This window comes from Panthera pardus, unplaced genomic scaffold (genome assembly GCF_024362965.1).
Source record: "Panthera pardus isolate Hobbes unplaced genomic scaffold, ASM2436296v1 HiC_scaffold_15, whole genome shotgun sequence".
Taxonomy (NCBI): domain Eukaryota; kingdom Metazoa; phylum Chordata; class Mammalia; order Carnivora; family Felidae; genus Panthera; species Panthera pardus.
This window is the reverse complement of record NW_026526710.1, coordinates 24789124-24811743: the sequence shown is the minus strand read 5'-3', so window position 1 is coordinate 24811743 and position 22620 is coordinate 24789124. Positions and strand designations below refer to the sequence as shown.

General features: G+C 48.4%; 1 non-coding gene and 1 gene segment (V, D, J or C); one reads left to right on the top strand and one right to left on the bottom strand.

Annotated features, from left to right (window-relative positions):
- Positions 1 to 22359, top strand: part of LOC109261535 (immunoglobulin lambda variable 1-40-like) — a 114619-nt gene extending 92260 nt beyond the window's left edge. Inside the window, 1 exon segment of the V gene segment in view lies at positions 21935 to 22359. Coding sequence covers positions 21935 to 22320 — 386 coding nt within the window.
- Positions 3691 to 3794, bottom strand: LOC128777135 (U6 spliceosomal RNA). The gene has a single exon (XR_008422334.1). It is a non-coding gene; the product is annotated as a U6 spliceosomal RNA (small nuclear RNA).
- Positions 22360 to 22620: the final 261 nt, after the last annotated feature.

Genomic DNA, 22620 nt, shown 5'->3' with positions numbered 1-22620 from the left:
ACATCATCCCTATGTTTTAGGACACCACCCATATGACCTCGTTAATCCATAATTACATGCTTCAATGCCTTATCTGCAAACATCACAATGTGGGTTAGGATTTCCACATAGGGTTTTGAAGGCACACAGTTCAGTCCTTATCAAGGGGTCAGGACAGAACCAGGACTCAGAGTCCAGCTGTGTCTGGCTTAGGATAGTCCACTCTTCCAATGGTATGCATTCACACCCTTTACTGAACCCTTGCTACATGGCAGACTTGGGTCTAAGGGGTCATGACACAGCAAAGGAAACACATGGAGGGCACACCTGCTCAGGGAACTGACAGTGTCTGGAAGTAGAGAGAAGAAACAGAAGTAAAACATACTGTGTCTCAGGCTGACTTCCCAGATTGGGACAAATGTCCCTGCAGTCCCAGAATGAGGTCCATACAACACACCCTCTGGACGAGAGATTTGCCCTCCATGACCCATTGACCAGAAACTTCGGTTTTCAAGTTGCCTGGACCAGATCACTCCACCATCTCCCCTGAAATCATCATGGTGACCAGGGAGGGGATTGTCCAAGTGGCTTGGGTATACAGTGGCTATCTGGTTGGAACTGGGCTTAGTCACTGACTAATCACATGGCTGGGGATTTGGGGTTCAAATAGGAGAAGAAAATGATAAGTTTCACCAAATATGGCCGTGCCTGCCACCTCTTCTTCCCTCTACCCTCTTTGTTATTCAAGTTGGGACATGGACTATGGACACTGGCATCTGGGCAGGGGATATGGGCCAGGTTGTTTCCATCTCATAAAATCATAGCTCAATCCCATGACCATTCTGATGTCCATGCACCTGATCAATTCCAGACCAACACACACTCACTCCCAGGCACGAGGTGTTGATATGAAATGTAGGCATTCACATGAGAGTTAGAAAGCAGAAAGTATAGGGGGGCCTGGATGGCTCAGTTGGTTAGGCGACTGACTTCGGCTCAGGTCATGATCTCACAGATCGTGAGTTCAAGCACCGTGTCAGGCTCTGTGCTGACAGCTCAGAGCCTGGAGCCTGCTTCAGATTCTGTGTCTCCCCCTCTCTCTATCCCTCCCCTGCTCACACTCTGTGTCTCTCTCTCTCAATAATAAATAAACATTGAAAAATTTTTTTAAAAAAAAGAAACAAAAAGTATATTACTCACATGATGACCTTCTCTTCCCAGAGGTAGAAAGAAGGTGAAGAGTTGCAAGAAACTTCAATGGTGGTCACTTCCCCACCACCTGACACCTGTGATCACTTTGTGATCATGATTTCTCAAGGTCTTTGCAGGACCTAGAGCACAGACTTAGCATTGCCTGATCAGCTGTCTTGATCCCTCTGTAGAACTGAACCATGCAAAGGGCTAGAAAAAATCAAAGAATAAGACTGAGATTTGGATAAAGGACTGCACATGAGTTAGGGTTCTCCTGAGAAACAGAACCAATAAGATGCATGTGTGTATGTATGTATAATATAATGTATGTATATGTGCATGTCTATGTGTGCATATCAATCTCTCTGAGATATTTATTTTAAGGAATCTTATCCATTGTTGTAGTGGTTGGCAAGTCCAAAATCCACAGTGTGGGCTGGAAGGCCACAGACCCAGGAGAGGAAGTGTAGACGTTGTAGTTTTGTTCTGAGGGCAATGTGTTCCCAGAATCCCTTCTTTCTGTGCAAGGTCAGTCTTTTCTACATCAAGGCCTTCGACTGATTGGATGAGGCACATTCACATTATGGATGGTAATTGGCTTTAATAAAAGTCTACTGACTTAATTCCATTTTTTAAAATTTATTCCTTTATTTGAGAAGAGAGAGAGCACAGTGGGGTGGGGGGAGGCAGTGAGAGAAGGGAAGAGAGAATCCCAATCAGGCTTCATGCTTTCAGCTCAGACCCCAATGCAGAGTTCAATCTTATGAACCGTGAGATCATGACCTGATCTGAAATCAAGAGTCAGTTGCTTAACTGACTGAGCCACCCAGGTGCCCCTACTCATTTACTTCTTAATATCATGTGAAATATATATTCGCAGAAACTACTAAAATCATGTTAGACCAAACATCTGGCTCTCATGGCCTACACAAGCTACACGTAATTTAACCATCACAGACCCAATTCCTCAGGGTGTGGAATGGAGTAAGAAGTGTGAGGCAGGTGTGCCCTCGTTGGCGACTTAAGGATCAAGGTGTCAGATCGTGGCCACCACAGACTGAATGCCCCTAGTCCTCCCTGTTCTTACTTACCACCCAGATGAATGCTTCCTGAGCTCCAGCAGGGATCCTACTCTAGCCCCACTCTCTGAAGTGTTGACCCTGCCCTGTGCTCACAGATCTCCACACCTCTCCCTGCTGATCCAGCCTCCATCAGGGACAGAGACCCCAGGACAGAAATGCACTCTCTACTGCCCCCCGAAGGAGCAACAGCAGTGGACAGAATGACATGATTTTGACACATCACTACCGGGATATCTCCTCAAATCTCTGGACTCAACCAGAGTTGAGCCAAATCATTGACTCAACCATGTACCCTGGGACCAAGGTTCCTTTTTTGTCTCCACATCATGCTACCTCATCAGCACTTGTTTCCAATCCATAATGAAGCCAGACATCACTGACCAACACAACCCAAACGTCGTAGTGCTCCTCCAGTGACCCAGGCTCAGGAACATGAGATCCAACCTTCTTGGGCCCCACAGTCAATCCACTCCATCCTGCAGTGCTAACTACAGGTTGACTACTTCTTCCACTTTGTCCTCTCCTTCTCCTTCTTCTTCTTCTGTTTTTTTCTTCTTCTTCTTCCTTGAGACTCCCCTGTCTGTGTCTCCACTGCTCTGTTACAGGGTCCTGGGAACAGTCTCCACTGACATAGGAAGCATACACATCAGGGTCTGTGGGACAGAAGGTCACCCTCACCTGCACTGGAAACAGTTACAATGTTGGAACAAATCATGTGGGCTGGTACCAACAGATTTCTCACGGTGGCCCCAAAACTGTGATGCTCAGGACAAGTAGGCTCTCACAGTTCCAGATCTCTGGCTCCCACTCTGGGAACACAGCCTCTCTGTCCATTTTGGGCCCGCAGCCTAAGGACGAGGCTGATTATTACTGCTCAGTGTGGGATGAAAGCATCAATGCTGACACAGTGCTACAGGCCCATGGGGACCTAAGACAAAAACCTGCCCCTGCCCCTCGTGGTCACCCCCATTATTGCCTGTGACAAACAAACAGGGAGACCACGGACACCCTAGAAGGTGTGAGGGTCTGCTCTGAGCACAGAACGACCTTAAAAGGTCGGTCACAGTTGTTCTCCCTCGTATTGTTTTTTTCTAAAAACAAAGCAAAACAAAGCTATTGAGATAATTTGCATGCCACAAAGTTCATTCATTTACAGTGTACAATTCCATGGTCTTTAGTATAGTTACACAGTTGGACAACCTCTATCATGACTGAATTTACCACATTTCCATCGCCTGCAGAGAAACCTTGGACCTACCAGCAGTGAAGTCACTGTCGCCACTGCACTCCGCCCTTTGTAGCCACAAATTCCATTCTGTCTGCAGTGATTTATTGTGGGCATTTCATGTGCACTGAAACACTGAACATGTGCCATTTTAAGTGCCCCATTCACCCACATTAGGTGCATGCACATTGCTGTGGGAACATCACCATCTGTAAATGTATGGAATGCTTCACTTAATTGCCTATCATCCTTGTGTGGAGCCCATGCTAATCTATCTGGAAGGTTCCAATTTTATTGCATAGGCTGTCAAAACAAACGTGTGATTGCCTTCTGTTGCTGAATCTTAGGTGTAATATGTTTTTGAGGTCCATCTAGTTATATCTGGCTCTGTAGTTCACTTTTTTAAATTGGTGACTAGTATTTCACTGTATGGATGCACCATATGTTCATTATCTATTTATCAGCTGATGGACATTTGTGTCATTGACACCTTCTGTCTATTATGCATATTGCTGCCATAAACACTCCTATACAAGCTGTTTGTGTGGACATATATTTTAGTTTCTTTTGGTTTGATACCTAATAGCTGAATTCCTGGGCCCTATCGTGACTTTATTATACACTTCTGAATAAAGTGCCAGACTGTTCTCCAATGTGGCTGCAAAGGATTGCATTCCCACTAGCATACATGAGGTTTCAGATGACCATCTCTTCATAAAGCTGAAGTGGTATGTAAGTGGTTTTGATCTTCATTTCCCTAATGAGTAGGGATGTTGAGCTCCTTTTCATGGTCTCTACTGTTTCTATCACATTACCAGGAGCCTAGGCTCTGAAACTCTCCAGGAAGCATTGACTTTAAGGAGCTTTAGTCTGAGCTATTGTTGAAATTGTAGGCTCAGCCTGCTCACGTGAACACAGCAGAAAATCCTTGCTCAGGAAGATAATTCTCTCAGAGACACTAGAATGGAGAGACTGAGGGATGTGAGGACCATAGTTAGGAATGTCCTGTGGAATCTGCCTGTGCCAGGCACGGCACGCGCAGGACTTCAGACCTGTTCTAGAATCTCTTCCTGACCATGCCGTTCACTAGTCAGCACTGGAGGCAAACTTCAGGCTCAGCAAGTCTCCCCATGGCTCAGAAGAGAAGGTGCCCCTGGGAACCAAGGAATGGTGGCAGCCCCTTCTTCCCTGCCAACACACAGCGGCAACTTTATGAACCCACACATTCCACAGAGACTCCAGCCCATCCCTGACAAAAAATGCATAAACTCTAGGAAAACATGAAAAATCCTTTCAAAAAGATAGAAAAGGACTTGCATAAATAGAAAGATAAACTTGTTGGTAGTTTGGCTTAATGATTTCTTTTTCCCTAATATTTATAAGGACAATTTTAAGGACAGAAATAGTCTAGAGCATTTTGCAAATGAATGGACAAAGAAGTAGGACATAAATTGTTGGATACTGAGACATTTGTTAAAGCTAAAATAATTTAACCAATGTGATACTGATATAAGAATAAAAAATAAGATACGTATTAGCATCCAAGAAAATAATCTATGCATGCAATGCACTTAAGAGTGATGTTTGAAGCACCATCCAGCAGTTAGACAAAATAACCTCACACATGAATAGTTTACTTTTGAATTCTAGAAAAGTGAGATTTTCCATGAGATATATGAAAAACTAATTTTTATGTAAATTTAAAATGGTTCCGGCTATGATGGAAAAACCCAGGAAGGAGTCAACCACCTGAAATTCTGGTCACCAATTCCAGTGTGGTAAGGGATTTCCCCACACCAGCAAGCCATACTGGGACATCAGCTGGGTGCCCTACAAGTCAACTCAATTCACACTACAAGACACTCAGTGCTGGAGATTACACAGATCCCACAGGGCAAGGGCTCAGTCCTGCAAGAATGCCCTCCGTTTGGGGTGCCAATCACAAGTATTGGGTGTTTCCTGAGCTTTGGGCCCACTTGAAGTGGGTTGCAGTTTCCAATCACCTCCTACAGGGATTTGATTAATTTGCTAGAGTGGTTCACACAATTCAAAGAAATGTCTTTTTTTTTCTGACAAGATTACTGATTCATTATAAAAAGGTATAACTGAGGAGCATCCAGATGGAAGAGATACACAGGGCCAGGTATGGGGGAAGGGCATGGAGCTTCCATGTCCACTGTGAGCCTGATATGGCTCCAAATCTCCACCTGGTCACCAATCTTGAAGCTCTATGAAGCCCCTCCTTTAAAAAAATTTTTTTTAGAAAGAAAAAACATGCAAGTGGGGGAGAGGGAGGCAGAGAGAGAGAGAGAGAGAGAGAGAGAGAGAGATGGAGAATCTTAAGCAGGTTCCATGCTCAGCACTGAGACTGATGCAGGGCTCAATCCCACGACCCTGAGATCATGACCTGAGCCAAAATCAAGAGTTGGATGCTCAACCAACTGAGCCACCCAGGTGCCCTTCCTACTGGGTTTTAGTGGAGACTTCATTACATACTCATGATTGGTTAAATCATCAGCCATTGGCAATAGATTCAAACTAATCCCTCCCACCCAGGTCAGGAGGGGGTATTGATAATTCCAACCCTCTACTCACAAATGTGACTGCTGGCAACCAGCCCCCTATCTTTAGTTGCTTTGCAAAAGTCACTTTGCTAACTTAACCAAAGACACCTTCACCACTGGCATCGCTTGCAAGGTACATCTTTTTTGTTTGATCTGTAATTAAGGAGTGGTGGGCGTGAGAGTTTCCCCTACTGGTCTCCCAGCAACACTCTAAAGGAGATTTTTCTTTAATTTTGACGCTATATATACATGTTTACACTCCCATAGATCAGGGCTCCTTCTAAGAGTGAGAAAAAAGTATAATAATCATGTGCAGCATTACAGGATCATAGCATTTAGAAATCGGACCTGGATGTTAGAATAGACTGGGACCCGGTGAGCTACAGAAACAGCTGGTCTCTCAGGGCTTCGGGCCATGGTGAGGTGTGTGCCCTCCATCCTGAGCCATGAACAGCCAAAGAGCTATGCGCACACTCACCCTGAGGAGTCTGAGTAGAATGTAAAGTCTGTCCTGAAATGATGGGAGGCCACATAAGCGGAAACCTGGCCTGGCTGTAATGCAGGACTCAGATCAACACAATGTCACCCAATGTTGTGTCTGGGCCTGGAGACCAGGGTGCGCATGGGTTCCATTTCTGAGGGGTCAGGGATGATCAGAGCTGGGACTTGCCACCTGGCACTGCCTGTGCCCTGTGCTCAGAGCTCACAGCTGGGGCCTCCCCACTCCTGGCTCCACCCAGGCACTCCCCTACCACCCCCCTGACATCCTCAGATGGAAGGACCTGACCCAGGGCCAGTGAGGGGACAGAGAACTTGGGTCTGATTTGCATGGATGGGCCCTCCCTCTCCCAGATGAAGAGGGGAAGGGAGAGATTAGGGGAGGCTCTGCTCAGCTGGGTGGCCACAGAAAGCAGAAACAGTGACGATCTGCCCCATGCCCTACATTCCTCTCCTCCTTACCCTTCTTGCTCACTGCATAGGTAACTGGATTCAGGGACAGGGAAGTGGTCCAGGGAGGACTCTTGGGCCCTTTATCCTCCTCTTGTGTCTAGACCCAGCATCATCCTTCCTTTGTCTCTCCCCCTTGCAGAGTCCTGGGCCCAGTCTGTGCTGACTCAGCCGCCCTCAGTGTCTGGGGCCCTGAGTCAGAGGTTCTCCATCTCCTGAACTGGAAACACTGACAACATTGGTTGTGTTTATTGCGTTTACTGGTACCAGCGGCTCCCATGAATATGCTCCTCAGACTTCTCATATGTTATGATAACAATTGACGACTGATGCTCAGCAGTCCCTGATTGACTCTAGAGCTCAAGGTCTTGCAGCCCAAGCTCCTTGACCATCACTGGCCTCATGCTGAGGCTGGGGCTGATTATTATTCCAGGCCTGTGAGAACCATCTCAGTGCTGACATAGTGTTCCAGGTCTGCGGGGAGGTGAGACAAAAACTTACTGTCCTCATAATGATGGGGATCCCTGTGCAGCCCCGACCCCTCTGTCACAATAGTTGCTTCCTTTGTTTGTTTTGTCAAAAGCTAGGGTCTGGGATCCATCCACCGGGAACTTGCTACAAAGAATGGGAATCATCTTCTCAAATTCTGCCCCCAAGCTTGCGTTTGGCCACAATACATTGTCTGTTTTACTCTAATTGAACATAAATCTCTGGATTCTGGGACAGGTTGTCCTGGGGAAAGAGTCCACGGAGAGATGTGTCAGTCTGCTTGGGCTGCCATTATGTAATAACACAGGCTGTGTGGCTTAACCAACAGAAGCACATTTTCTCAGTGTGGAGACTGGAGGTCTCCAGTCCAAGGTCTTCGTAGGTTTGCTTTCCTGAGGTCTTTCTTACAGATGGCTGCATTCTTGTGGATCCTCACTGTGGCCTATTTTCTGTGTGTGCTCAACTCTGTTTTTTCTTCTTCTTTTTATGAAGAGACCATTTGATTAGGCCATCACCCTTATTTACGACTTCATTTACCTTAATTACTTCCTTCAGTGACTTATATCCAAATACATACCGTTGAGGGTTGGAGCTTCAACATAGGGTTTTGAGGGGGGAAACAATTGAGTCCATATCAGGGAGTCAGGGGAGAGCCAGGGACACAGTGTCCAGGTGTGTCGACTCTGAATAATTGACTGTGAAGATCCACACCATTTGGAGAATACCTACTATGGGAGAAACCTGAGTCTAGGGACGCGGACCACATGCGGACACCATAGGAAAGGTCCCCATGCTCAGGGCATTGACAGTATTTGGGGGAAGAGAGAGGACACAGAAGCTAAACATGTATAGGAAAGCTATGTCCTGGGAGCATGGGGATGGGTGGGGTCAGTGGGGTGGAACCGGAGCATTGGAGCGGTTGACAGGGTACTCCAGAATCTGATGTGTTGTGATGAGGTCCCAGTGTTATGCATACAAGGAAGGAGCAGGAGGGGAACATGAAGGTGGGGACCAGGCAGGGCTGTGGATGGTGCCCACGTCACCCGGTCCTGGACGAGCGTTGGCCAGTGGGGTGGAGAAGGAGGGTCAGGACCCCTGTGACATGGAGGATTTAGGGAATAAGGAGGGGGATGGGGATGAGAAAAAAGAAGTGGGAGGTGTGGCAACATTTCAGGGAGGGGGCTCCACCAGCTGGGACAGCATGAGGACCCGTCTCTGATGAAGGATGACTTCCACCTCCTGATTCCGGGAAAGATCAACCCCTGACCCAGGTGACTTGTTCATAGTTCTAGGAATGCACATATCTGCTTACTCTCATCTCACAATGTTCCTGTTGGAAGAGCAAAGAATTGTTACAAGAACACCATGCGAGGCTGAGCTCAGTTCCCTTATTCTCATTGCTACCCATGTGTTATAAACGTTCCCCTTTAGGGAAGCACAGAAAATCACAATTTCCTTTAGATAAGTTAACATGAACTTCAAGAACTGGGGTTCTGTAGTTGGTTTGGATTTAAATGTTTCCAGAGCATTCTTTCACACAATAAAGATTGTTAATGACTACTTGGCTACCCTTCTCACTTTCCTGCTGAGGAAAAGGGATCAACAGGACATGGCGGATAAGGAGGCTGAAGCTGAGCTCCATACAGGACCCCAGCCTCGGAGCAGGGGGTCAGCAGTCCCGCAGGCAGGATCAAGGCAGATGGGTCCACACCCTGACCCTGTCATCCCCTGGTTGGGGCTTGCAAAGATGTGCTGGCAAGCAGTGTTAGGACAGGCTCATTATGTCCCAGGGCACACTGTCTAGAAGATATAAGGAAACTATTAGAAATCCAATGGGAAGTCACCTAAAGAAGACAAAGCCTACACTGCAGTGATCAGAGGAAGAAGGGTTGAGGCCATGCTTTACAGAAGAATCAGAGAAAACTCTGAGATTATTTCTTAAGGAAAGAATTTCATGTTGTCACTAGTTTATAAATCCATTAAAGGAAACATAACTTTCCACAAGTTCACTTGCCCCTTCATTTACGACACACGTGGGCTAATGTGATGGAAAGTGCACTGAGCCAGGCACAGGGTCCCCATCAAACAAGAGAGAAGCTTAAGCTGCAGGGTCTCCCAGCCAGGCGTCTTACAGTCTTTGATCTGGACAGTCTCCCAGAGGAAGAACGCACAAAGGGATCCCTTGGTCCTGCTTCAGCACCATTACATCCAGGGTGACTACAGAGCTTGGGTGAAGATGGCAGGCAGCTGAATGATGACCTTTCAGAAGAAATCACTGTCAGCAGGGTCACTGGGCACCACTGAGTCTCTGTGATGGCCTCGTTCTTCCTGAAGCCCAGCCCCTCCAGCTGCAGCCCAGCTCCAGAATATTCCGATGTTCCTGCCACCGAGCATTTCCGGGCCAGGCCAGGCTCACACTCACCCACGGGGTTTGATCTGGAATTTAGGTAGTCTCATGTGACTTAGAAATCAGAAAATAAATTCCTCATGATGGAATTTCTCTGACCCCTTGCACCTTGCTCACACCCAGAGCTGGCCACGTGGCTGGTCAGGGGTTCTTTCTCCCCAGACTCAAATCAGTTCAGAGACTGATGCGTGGAATTCCAGAATTTCTCTTTTTTTATGTTTTTATTTTTTTTATTATTTTTTAATGTCTATTCATTTTTGAGAGAGACAGGGACAGAGGGAGAGGATGGGAGGAGCAGAGAGAGAGGGAGACACAGAATCCGAAGCAGGCTCCAGGCTCTGAGCTGTCAGCACAGAGCCCGATGTGGGACTTAAACTCACGAACCACGAGATCATGACCTGAGCTGAAGTCGGACGCCCACCTGACTGAGCCACCCAGGGGCCCCCTAGGATTTTCCTAATTTAAAAGCATCTGTTTACTTTATTTTGGCAAACGGGATCAATGTTTCATCTGTTCATTTTTGGTTGAAGTCTATGTTTCTGGCAAGATCATGATGAAAAGTGGATATATTTTCAGATGCAAGCACACAAATTGCTGTCATTTTTCTTTAGCTCCCACGGCACTCATTCTTTAATATGGACTATATTTTTCTCAAACCTTACATTTGAAATGTTGATCCTAAACATTTGGTCACCACCAAAGTCCTGCTCTTCTGGAACACATCCTGCTCAAGGGATTTAGAGTTTTAAGTAAAATGCTACAGAGAATATCATTTGTCACAGCTCCCTGCAGACTTGTGTCCTGTGCTTGCAGACAAGATTCCTAGGAGTGATTCACTGTGTTAAAAATCTCTATGAATGACAGTAGTCCCAAGTGTGTGGGAACGTTGACAGACAAGGAAGGTTCGCCTGGAATAACCCACTAGCAATGTCTTCCAGGTCCCTTCCCGTGGCCTCCCATCCCTGCAGAAAGGCTGTCTCTCCCCTCGGTGCTATGGGGAGTTGACAGAGAAGGGGAGCCATGGTCACCAGTAGATCACATCAGAGGAAAGAACACAGCGTCCTGCACAGAAGGGGCCATGTGTCCCTGGTGATGGGATCATGCCCATCACATTTTACACCTTATATATAGACTATTTATTTGTTAATTATACCTCAAAGCGTGTTGGTGAGAAAATGATTGGAAATTGAATTTTAAAGCCCAGATTTTTCTCTCAAAAAATTATCAAATTTGGCAAATTCCTTTCTCATCATCTCTATATGTCATCTACTACTTCGTTGTATGAGGTAAGCCTCTGTACTTAGTGACCTCTCTCTGTGAACTTGTGAGCAATTTCTCTGTCGTTGTGTGTGTGAAGGGCTGCCTGTTACTGAGAAATTCAGAAAGACATACCATGCTATTTCCACAGTGTATCTCTGTTGTGAATATGTAGAGTTAAAAAAAGTGAATGTATACACACCCACATAATTATTCTGTTAATAGTGTCTTTCAGATCATCGAAACCATCTAAGATTAAACATGTATTCTGATTAACAAATCAACACCCAATGAAACACATTCTATGAACAGTTCATTTCACCTCGAACAGGAAAGAAGGTGACTACACACAGCACTCATGGAACAAGTGAAAATTTGGGGACAAAAGTGAGACAGCTGCTACATTTACAAAAAAGTCAGCATCATTCATGGTGTGAAATGCTACAGGACACATGCCCATCACAGCTGATTCAGCCCACATGTCTTTGTGAGAGAGAGAGAGAGAGAGAGAGAGAGAGAGACAGAGACAGAGAGACAGAGAGAGAGAGGAGTAGAAATCATTATGCCTTTCTGAATGTTTTCCGTAAGAAGGGTGCTGGGGACAGTCAGAGGCAGCTGAACAGGTCTCCAGCCTTCTCCAACAGCACCTCTTCAGAACAGCTCATCATCAAAGAACCTTCCAATCTACTGGATGGTCCCTGTCACCTTCTGACAGGAGGGTCCCCACAGGCCAGAGGACAGTCTGAAATCCTCTTTTTCTGTCACTAGCCTCAGCTCAAGCACTCAAAATTACTTTTGGGGGCTCCTGGGAGCCTCATCCCTCACCCCCCCTTCATTCCTCAGTCTCTCCTCACACCAGTATCCCCACTCCACCCTGGCCCCGCTCTCTTCATGGAGACCCATCCCCCTCAGGTCAGGGCTCCAGCCCCAGGTCCTACTGGGACAGGCGTGCTAAGAGGTGGGTCTCAGGGAGCCGACCTCTATCTTTCTAAAGGTGCAGAGCAGTATCTTCTCAACCCCTTCCTCCGGGGTCCTTGTTGATGAATCCTCGCAAAAAGTAGACGGGAGAGGAATCCAGGGGCAGGGCCGGGTTTCTGACCCTGCCTCACTGGAAAGTGAGGTCAGAGGGAGGAGGAGCTCCCCAGCCTTCCCAAACCATGGGCTGTGGCTGGTCCAGGCCTCTGTCTTTCTGATATGCTGACAGCAGGACACATCTCCCTTCAGGTGCCAGGTCTCAGGGCTACCCCTTTCCACTAATGTAACCCATGAGGAAGGGTCAGCATTTGAGGAGGCCGTTCTAGGGAACTAAGGGACGCGTGATTTGAGGAGGTTGCAGCTTCGTGAAAGGCCCCTGGATGAAGGATTTTTCCCATTTCTGAGGCAGGGGCAATGGAAGTGGCGCTGGTCAAGGAGGGCCTGCCCCTCCCTCAGGCAGGATGGTGACCTTGCCTTTCACACCTGGTGCAATGTGCTCCAGGGCCAGCAGGTGGCGCTGTGGGCACGTGCCTCCACCACAAGGTAGCGCCCAGAGCTGGAGACCAAGCACCTGGCTGCTTAGTAGGTGCCCCTGCTCAGGGATGCCTGGGGCCCAGCAGCCCCTTTCTCCCAAGGCCCTAGATGTCCCCACAGAAGAAATTCACCAGTCCCATGCTCTTTAAATACAACTTTGAAGCAGAGGGTATTGATTCCTGGTTGATGGAGAGGTTGGGGCAATCCGGAGGGATGGGGACTAATCTGAATGATGGGCCCTGTTCCCATCAGAGTGAGGGAAGGGATAAGAGAGGCTGGGGGATCTCTATCCCAGCGGGAGTACGGGGAGAGAAAGTTCTTGGGTCATCTCTACCATGCCCTGGACCCCTCTCCTCTTCACCTTTCTCACGTACTACACAGACAACTGAACTCCGACGTCAGTGGTGGGGGAGGGGGGGGGGTCCCTCGGGGGATAACTGGGTCTTTTCTTTCTCCTGGGTCCTTATCTTGAGTTGTTGGTGGGACCCTGACTCTCTCTCACTCTGTCCTTCACTTTAGGGTCTTTGGCATGGTCTTTGGTGACTCAGTCACCATCAGTGTTGGGGACTCTGGTCCAGGACGTCACCATCACCTACACTCGGAGTAGCAGCAGCACCAGATCTGATAATGGTGTGGGTTCCACCTCTTAGTGCTGTTGTTCCCCCAAATACTGGCTTTTGGAAGTACCTGGCCATCAGGGGTTCTAGATTGATCTTCTGCCTCCAAGTCAGATAGATACATGGCTTCACAGACCATCTGTGGGCTCCAACCTGAGGATGAGGTTGATTCTTACTGTCTCACAAATGACAGAGACCTCAATGCCCACAAGGTGCTGTGTTCCCAGGAGAGATTGAAACATAATACACCCTCTGGGGTCCCTGATCAGACCTTCCCACCCTTGCAAATTGCTGTCACCATGACACCAGCACCTGAAGGTCTGAAACCCTCTGTATATCTGTTGATTCAATAATGTCCCCACCTCTGATCCCATCCAGGCTTGAGGCTGAGACATTCTTATGATGACTCCTCTTCTCAGACATGTCCACATAGGCAGGAGCTCAGAGTCTGTCTCAAACACAGAGACATGAAGAAGGCACTAGAGCTGAACCCAGCAGCCTCTGAACTCACGTGGATCCTCAGTTACTGCAGATGAGTATAAACAAGTTAGTGTATTAAGGGTTGGCCAATTGGCCGCATGAGGTGCAAGCGGAAATATTCTCGTTTTCACAGTTGTAATACATGATCTAATCATCAGGAATCCTAAGCATCAGGAATAGGTGATATAATAAAATTCTGCTGATGCAGCCGAGACACAAGCTTTCTATGGCCCCTTTGTAGTGAGAGGGGCCTCCCTTAAGCCCGATGCCCCCTTCTTCAAAATTCCCAGATGCCCTGGGTCTCTCTGTGACATCAGGAGCAGCTCAGAAAAGAGGGTCAGGACAACCTGTGGAACTCTAACTGGGGTGACAGGAGTGCAAGAGAGGACAGGGAGTGTCTGGGGTCTGATGGCTTGTGAGGCAGACTGGGACAATCCTGTGTGGCCCCTGCCAGCAGAGACAGCACTCAGGGCTTCTAGGGTGTTCAGGCATCAGTGTGCTCACTAGATATTGCTGACCTGCCAGGACCCAGGGGCCATCACCACACGGGCCACCTCTATCCCTGAGTCAGCTCCTCACCTCCTCCTCTGTTTCCTTCCACCTGTGAGAGGCCCTGACAGGGAGGCCGGACAGATGGACAGCAAGGGCTTAACTGAGCACAGCAAGCCCACCCCTGTGGAACTTTCCAGAGAAGTAAAGAGACTTTGGGTGCTCAGTATCCACGACAGAGCTTTAGCGTCAGAGTCTGGGTCTTAGGACCTGGGTTCCTCTCCTCACCCTCCCCACTCTCTGCACAGATGAGGGCAGACCTCTCTAGGGTGGATGAAAGAACCCCCCAACTCTGCTCCACACCCCCACTCTCCACTGCAGTGGGATGCCATCCTCCTCACATTCCTCTCTGTCCCCTTACAGTGTCTGTGACCGAGGTGGGGCTGAATCAGCCACCGTCGGTGACCAAGCCCACCCTCAGTGACCAAGCCCACCCAAGATGGCCACATTCACCTGCACTGGAAGTAGGAACACTATTGGCAAAAAGTGAGCAGCTTGACTGCAGCAACACCCGGGCCATGTCCCTACACTTCAAATCAACAGGAAGAAAGAACACCTGGCCCTCTTGTTCTCCCATAGAGCTTCTGGATGCAAGTCAAGCAGGCTGGCCTCTCTGACCACCCCTGAGTCCCAGGCTGAGGACGAGGCTGACCACTCCTACTCAGCATGGAAATGCAGCCTTGGAGTTTGCACAGCACTTCAGACCAGTGGGGAAGTGAGACACCAACCCTGAGCTCCCAGGCCTCCCTGGCACGCAGGGCCCTCGTAGAGCACCATGTCACCGACCCACAAAGAGACAAGGGCTGGGTTCGACCTGACAGTTGTGTGGACTACTCAGGATTATAAGAAATAATAACGTCAAGAAAAAAAGGCTGGATCTGCAGAATTAGCAAGTGCATATGGACAGCTTCATTACAACTCTATTTGACCTTTATGAATACATGTACCCTCACGTGCTTTCACAAAGAGTAAAAACAGACTTCAGGTTTAAGTGAAAGGATATTTACTTTCCTAGGTCTTTCTTTCTATTTCATTTGGAGATGCTGGATTCATGTGCTCAGCTGGTCCATCCCTATGACCTTGAGTACATATCCGCCAGGGTCACCAGCCACCAGCCCCCTTCCCCCACCGTTTCTCCAGCCTTGACACATGCCCTGACCTCTGACCCAGGGCTCCTCCACTTCTTCAGGGACTTCACTCAGCTCACCCTACAGATCTCACCTTACATACCATAGCTGTGCTCAGATTCCTCTGTCCCAGCTGCCCATGTGCACCCCACATGCACACAGGCAGTATCCCCATATGTGTGCCCCTGCCGCACCCCCTTCTGTCCTTCCAGGTACCACATGCAGCAGGAGACACGGTTGGAGCTCCAGGGATACAGTTGACAGAGACGGACCTTTTGAAATAAATCATAGATTTCCACTGAGGTGACATTCCACTTAGGAGGCTGTCACTGTTCCCAATAAGAACTTAGAAATTTTCTGTTCCTTTAGATACTATGGGAAAAAAATAGAAACCAAATAAATTGGAACCATCTGATCTCTGAGTGGTTTCTATATGTTCCCTGTGAAAATGTCTGTATCTTCTGACAATCTGTGGAGGGGTTTTAAAATCACATTTTTTTTTATTGTTTCTAATAAAAGTATTCTACTTACTCAATTTATGTCTGCTGGAGCCAGTTTTGTATCTTCCTAGGAAAGCGTGTATTTTTTCCAGTGGAGCAGAGTTGAAACAAAATGTTAGTTTATACCTATGCTTAATACAGGCTCTCAGATTTTTCGTTTTTCATTTTTCCACATAGGACCACCAGGTGATGCTGTGAGACTGTCCTGTGATCCATACACAGCTGCTCAATAAAGACCTTTCTTTCACTCAAAGGAGATTTGCTTCAGGGATGGGCCTTGTGCTCCTGTTGGAGACTCAGAACCTGTGTCCTCTCTGGTCTGATAGAGTCCTCCGAGTAGGAACATGTGTTCCCTCAGCAGGTGTTTCCTCCCAGGGCTCTCCACAGGGGTGAGGCCAACCTCCATGGTCCCCAGTGTATGGTCTGAGCTGAGCTCCAGCACCAGGGCTCAGGGACGGGCTGGGCAGTCACTGGATGGACCACATTTGCATGGACAGCCCCTCCTGTGGCAGAGGGTAGAGGAGAAAAGGAAGCCTGGGGCGGCCCAGCCCACTGTGGGGACCAGGGACTTTGTCACCATGGCCTGAACTCCTGTCCTTCTCGCGCACCTCTCTCAATGCACACGTAGGGACAGGCACCAGGGACACAGAGAAGCCTTCCAGGTGGTGTCAGCCCACCTGGCTCAGACACTAGGAAACTTTTTACCCTGGTCCCCGCCCCATCGCCCATGAGTGTCTGTGTTTGCAGGTTCCCTGTCCCAGCCTGTGCTGACCCAGCTGCCCTCCCTCTCTGCATCTCTGGGAATGACAGCCAGACTCACCTGCACCCTGAGCAGTGGCTTTGGTGTTAATGCTGTATCATATACTGGTTCCAGCAGAAGCCAGGGAGCCCTCCCCAGTATCTCCTGTACTACTACTCAGACTCAATTAAGGAGTTAGTATCTGGAGTCCCCCGCCGCTTCTCTGGATCCAAAGATGCCTCGGCCAAGGCAGGGCTTCTGCTCCTCTCTGGGCCGCAGCCTGAGGATGAGGCTATTACTGTGCTACAGCTCATGGCAGTGGGAGCGGCTTTCATTAGTCACAACGTCTCAGATAAGGAGGATGTGAGGCAAAAACTCCTGAACCCACAGACCTAGTCTCTGAGTATTTTTCCTGACAAGCTTCTGTGGAGGCTCCTGTAGGGGAGACACTCTGTGGTGAGACCTGTCCTTGAGGAGAAAGGAGTGACACACAGATTACACTGTTGCTGGGACAGCACAGGGGTTCCAGGAGCACACGTGGGTGGGGGCATAGATCCCAAGTGCACATGCCCCAGGGTGTGGAGAAAATTAATAAGAACGAATCATATAAAAGCAAAAGACCTCAGTTTTTCCCTCCCACTGTATCTCTTTGGGTCACCAATTCTATGTTTTGTTTGTCAAGTGATTGTCTACAACATCAGTTGCGGGTTCTACAATTTAAATAAATGTAACACTCAACTTATCTGCCTGGAAATGGTGTCAGATGCACAGGTTAGGGGCTCTGTCCCAGGGGACAATTCCTATTCCAACGCCGACAACAAATAGTAGTTAACCCATAAGTTCTGTCCAACGTGATGCAAACAGGGGTTCCCGTGAACCCTCCACAGGTTTGATTAATTTGCTAGAGCTGCTCACAGAACTCAGGGAAACTCTTACTTCCACTTGCCAGTTCACGGAATGATACTGAAAGAGTAGGATGAACGGTCAGACGAAGAAGCACATGGGTAGAGGTCTGACAGGAGCCCCCAAACAAGAGCTCCCGTCCCCGTGCAGTTGGGGTGTGTCACCTTCCCTATATGAATGTGTCCACCTATGTGGGAGTCTTTGAATCCCATATTTTGGCATTTTTATTGAGTCTTCATGTAGACGTAATCAACCATTGACTCCACATTCAGCTCTTCTCCCCTCCCAGCAAGGGGGAGGCTGGATATTCCAAGCGTCTGGTCATGGCTCAGACTTTCTGGGGACCACCCCCAGCCAGGAGCCTTTCTAGGGTTGCCTCACTGAAACAAAAATGCTCCTAGTGGCCTTGTCACCTAGGAAATGCTGAAGGCTTCGGGAGCTCTATGCCAGGAATCGGGACAGAAACCCATGGTTTCTAAGATCTCACAATATTGTCTCAACTGAAAATGATGACAGTCATACTCATCCATTAAATGTAACTCTTTGTACTAATGATACATCCATAGCTGATATGTTAATACCTACCTTGGTCACAGACACAATTTTCTCTTTCTCTGAACCAGCTGACAAAAAAGTGGTCACAACTGCTTCTTACACTGACAATACCCTCCCCCCCCCCCACCGCATACCATACCCCACCTTTTCTCCCCTCTGTTCCTGCCTCCCTCAGGCTTCAGTCTATCCCTCTGGCTATTCAGGTGTGAATGCTGTCTCCAGGTTACGATTTTAGAGAACACTGGAAACGTCTTGCTGTAGTTTCCAGTGTGCAGTGTCCATCTGTAGGGAGAAGTCGCAGAAATTGGATCAGCATGAAATCCCTTCATCGTTTGATTCCTGCTGTCATCCCCAGATTGTAGCTCCTATGCAGCATCAGCCCCCGTCAGTCTCTAATATGCCGACACGATTACTGTATTTCTTACAAATGAATGCTTATCCAGACTTGGAGCTATTGGTGTACTTATTTATCTTCTTCAGAATTAGTGAGGACCCACAAAAGGTCACTGTTGAAATAGTCAAAAAAAGGAAGGATTGATTGCATATTTCAATACATGCCAACTTCTCTCGTTCCCCAAAATATTTGTTTCCTAAGACCATCAGGACACTCACTCAGCCACACACACTTTGCTCCAATCAGTGGAGTCTCATGCATTGGCCCTTTGCCAGAATAAGAGTAGATGCTCTCTCATGGTCAACACAAGGGAGGCATCGGGAGATCCTGGAGGTGCAGGGAGGATGGCTATGATGCAGGAGTTGGGGGAGGGGGAATAATGGGGATGTGTGATAACCCCCGGTCCTGTGCCAGCTGAGACCTGAAGACCCCAAAGCTGCGGAGCTTTGTGTCTATAGGGATGAAAATGGACAGAAGTCTCTCCATCCAGAAGACTTGAACTTCTGATTCAGTGGAATTACTGTCAGAGCTAATCTGCACCAAATTCCTCCTCCTCGTGTAAATTCCATCCTTGTGCAAGAGAAATAGCACTCAGGACACTGACCTTCTTTAGCTCCAAGCCTCAGGACACTGGTGTGTATTGCAATGAGCCAGCCCCAGGAATCAGTTTGCATGGAGATCAACACTCAGGGAGTTGAGAAATCAGAGACGGACAGGGGAACACTTGTATTCATGCTTGGCCACTGAGTGAAAGTCTTCCTGAGGGCACTGGGGCGTATTTTTGTTCTTTCTTTCTCTCTCTTTCATACACACACACACACACACACACACACACACACGGCTCTCTCCTCTCTCTCAGTGTCTATTGTCATGGACTCTGCAGTTTCTGGGATTCTCTGTCTTTCCAGAAGTCAGGTTCAGCCTGTGCTTACCCAGCCATCCTCAGAGTCACAACCTCCGGGAGGCAGAATCTTTTCAGCAGGAAATACCATGGACATCGAGTGTGACTGGGGTCCTGTCACCGGGGCAGAACATGCCGCGAACACCTGCTGTCCTGGGACAAGGCTGATGCTCAAGAATCCCAGGGCAAGCCTCTATCTCCGTGGGCAGTTCAGTCCTAATAATCTTTGAGCTCCAGTCCATGCCTGAGGCTGATCAGCACATTGATTCTGGGATAGCAGCCTCAGTGTTGCTCCCACAGAGCTCAAGGCCCTGGGGACGTAACACAGTCTCCCTGCACTCTCAGGGCTGAACTGTCACTCCTGTGACACTCCAGTGGCACTTCCAGCCAGGATGGACCTCTGTTGAAAAGTCGATCCAACCAAGGGCTACAGGGACTGTGACTTCAGGGACATAGTGCCCCTTATCTCCACCTCACCCAGAGTCAAATGTGGGATCTTTGAAAGAATTTTCTGGGACAAATTGGCTTTGGGTAATAGAAATACATTCCTCTGGTCATGGGTGACTGAATGAGCAATTAATTGCTCTATCTTGAACATACGGGACACACAAAACACAGCAATGATTGTTTTACCCACCCTTGAGATGAGTCTGACTCCTAGTCCGTCCATCCTGGAAGTTCTGTGTTAAATTCCATCACTGAGATGAGTCTGAAGTTCACAGGAACAGGCTACTAATGGTGCTTCCCTGGGCACCATGTTGGGCTTTCCTTCTACTTGAAGGACCAGACCTAATATACAAAGTCATGATTAAAAAATAAATTAATAATAACAACAGTAATAAAAATGATTTATTTTTTTAATTTTTTTTCTTAAATTTATAATGTTTAGTTTTGAGAGAGAGAGAGAGAGAGAGAGAGAGCAAGCATGAGTGGGGGAGGGGCAGAGAGGGAGATACAGAATCCAAAGCAGGCTCCAAACTCCAAGCTGTCAGCATAGAGCCCGATGCGGGGCTCCAACCCATGGACTGTGAGACCATGACCTGAGCTGAAGTTGGATGCTTAACCAACTAAGCCACGCAGGTGCCCAAAAGCATGAAGTGATTTAGAAACAAGTTTACAAGACCCCGATTAAACCAAGAACTAAAGCCACATCTTTTCCATTAGGTTTTCATCCATTTTCTCAACTACTATTTCAATCCATAATTTCTCTGCAATAAGCACGAATGTATGAAAACATACTCATGATTGTACCCGCATCTTCCCATTAACAGTGTCATTGAGTTTAAATAATTCTTGCTGAACTGAATTTTGTATAAAATCACCCACATTCATTTTGAGGTAGCAGTTGTCCAAGTGGTGACAGACACATGAAGTCTGCGGCGAGGTCCCCGTCAGAGCACCCGCAGCTGTCACTCCTTCCCTCCTGGAGCTTCCTGCAGGTTTGCCCTTCGTGCTCTGAGGTCAGGGCCACACTCGGGCTCCTGCAGACTTGGGTCTGTGTGCTGGGGGGACAGATCCTAGGAGGGAATCACTAACCACAGTGTGTGGAGAACTGGTGTTTCGCGGAGGTAGAAGTAGTGACAGATGACGAAGATGGTCAGTGTGTAACCCCCCTAGGAAGGCACACGAGGGCGTCTACCCACAACCTGGAGAAAAGGGCTCCCTGTCTCCTCAGTGCTGAGGGAACTTCTGGGAAAGGATAACTTTGAAACCAGAAAGGAAACAAGCAGAGGAAAGAAATCAGCCTCCTGCACAGAACTGGCCAGGTGCCAATGTGGACCCATCACTGTTCTGGCCCTGATCCTCATCTGTGTGGTTGTACAAGAGTCACCACCTTAGTCCTGCCCCATCAACAGCCAAGGGAGCCGTGGACACACTCACTATGTGGAGCCTGAGTAGAGCACAGTGTGTCCTGAGGTGATGGGAAGTCACACAGGGGGACACCTGGCCTGGCCTGAAGGAATGGGACAGTGGACACAGCAGTGAGGAGGCAGGAACTCTCTCTGATGGGCTCTAGTCACCATGTCACATAATGTTGTGTCCAGGCCTGGACACCAGGGGGCACATATCACTTGTTTCTGAGGAGTCACAGATGACCAGAGCTGGGACCTGCCACCTGCTATTCCTTGTGCCCTCTGCTCAGGGCTCACAACTGTGACCTCACCACCCTCTTACCCAACAGAGCCCCTCCCCTTCCCTCCACCCTGACATCCTCAGGCAGAGGGACCTGACCCCGTGCCATTGAAATGTCGAAGAGCTGAGGGTCTCATTTGCATGGATGGGCCCTCCCTCTCTCAGAGGATGAAAAGGAGAAGGAACAGATTAGGGGACGTCTGCTCAGCTGTTCAGCCACAGAAGGCAGAATCAGTGATGATCTCGACCATGGCCTAGTCCCCTCTCCTCCTCACCCTCCTCATTCACTGCACAGGTGACTAGATGTGGGGACAAGGGAAGCGGTCCTGGGATAACATGTGTGACCTGATTCTTCATCACCTTCTCTTTGTCTCTCCCCTTCCAGGGTCCTGGGCCCAGTCTGTGCTGACTCAGCCGCCCTCAGTGTCTGGGGCCCTGGGCCAGACGGTCACCGTCTCCTGCGCTGGAAGTGCCAACAACATCGGTATTGCTGGTGTGAACTGGTACCAGCAGCTTCCAGGAAAGGCCCCTAAACTCCTCATCTATGATAGTAGCGATCGACCCTCAGGGGTCCCTGACAGATTTTCTGGCTCCTCGTCTGGCAACACAGGCTTCTTGACCATCACTGGGCTCCAGGCTGAAGACGAGGCTGATTATTACTGCCAGTCTGTTGACATTACTCAAGGTGCTGACACAGTGCTCCAGGCCTGTGGGGAAGTGAGACAAAAACCTGCTGTCCTCTCAGCAATGGGACTTCCCATCTATCCCTGACTTTTTGGCCATCTGAGCTGCTGCTTTTTTGATATAAACTGGGGTCTGAGACCCACCTCAAGGAATTTTGTCTACAGTCTTTCCACATTCTCTGAAATTTCTCCTTGAAGCCTCTCATTAGGAGCAACATATTGTGTGATTTTCTCAAACTGGGCACAAATTCCTGCATTCCAGGGGCAGGCTGTCCTGAGGACAGGGTCCATGACAGGTCATGGCAGACACAGGGACACAATATTCAGCTCTGTCTGAGTCAGGACACATCAGGCGTGTCCAATATGTGTCCTGATAATAACAGTTCCC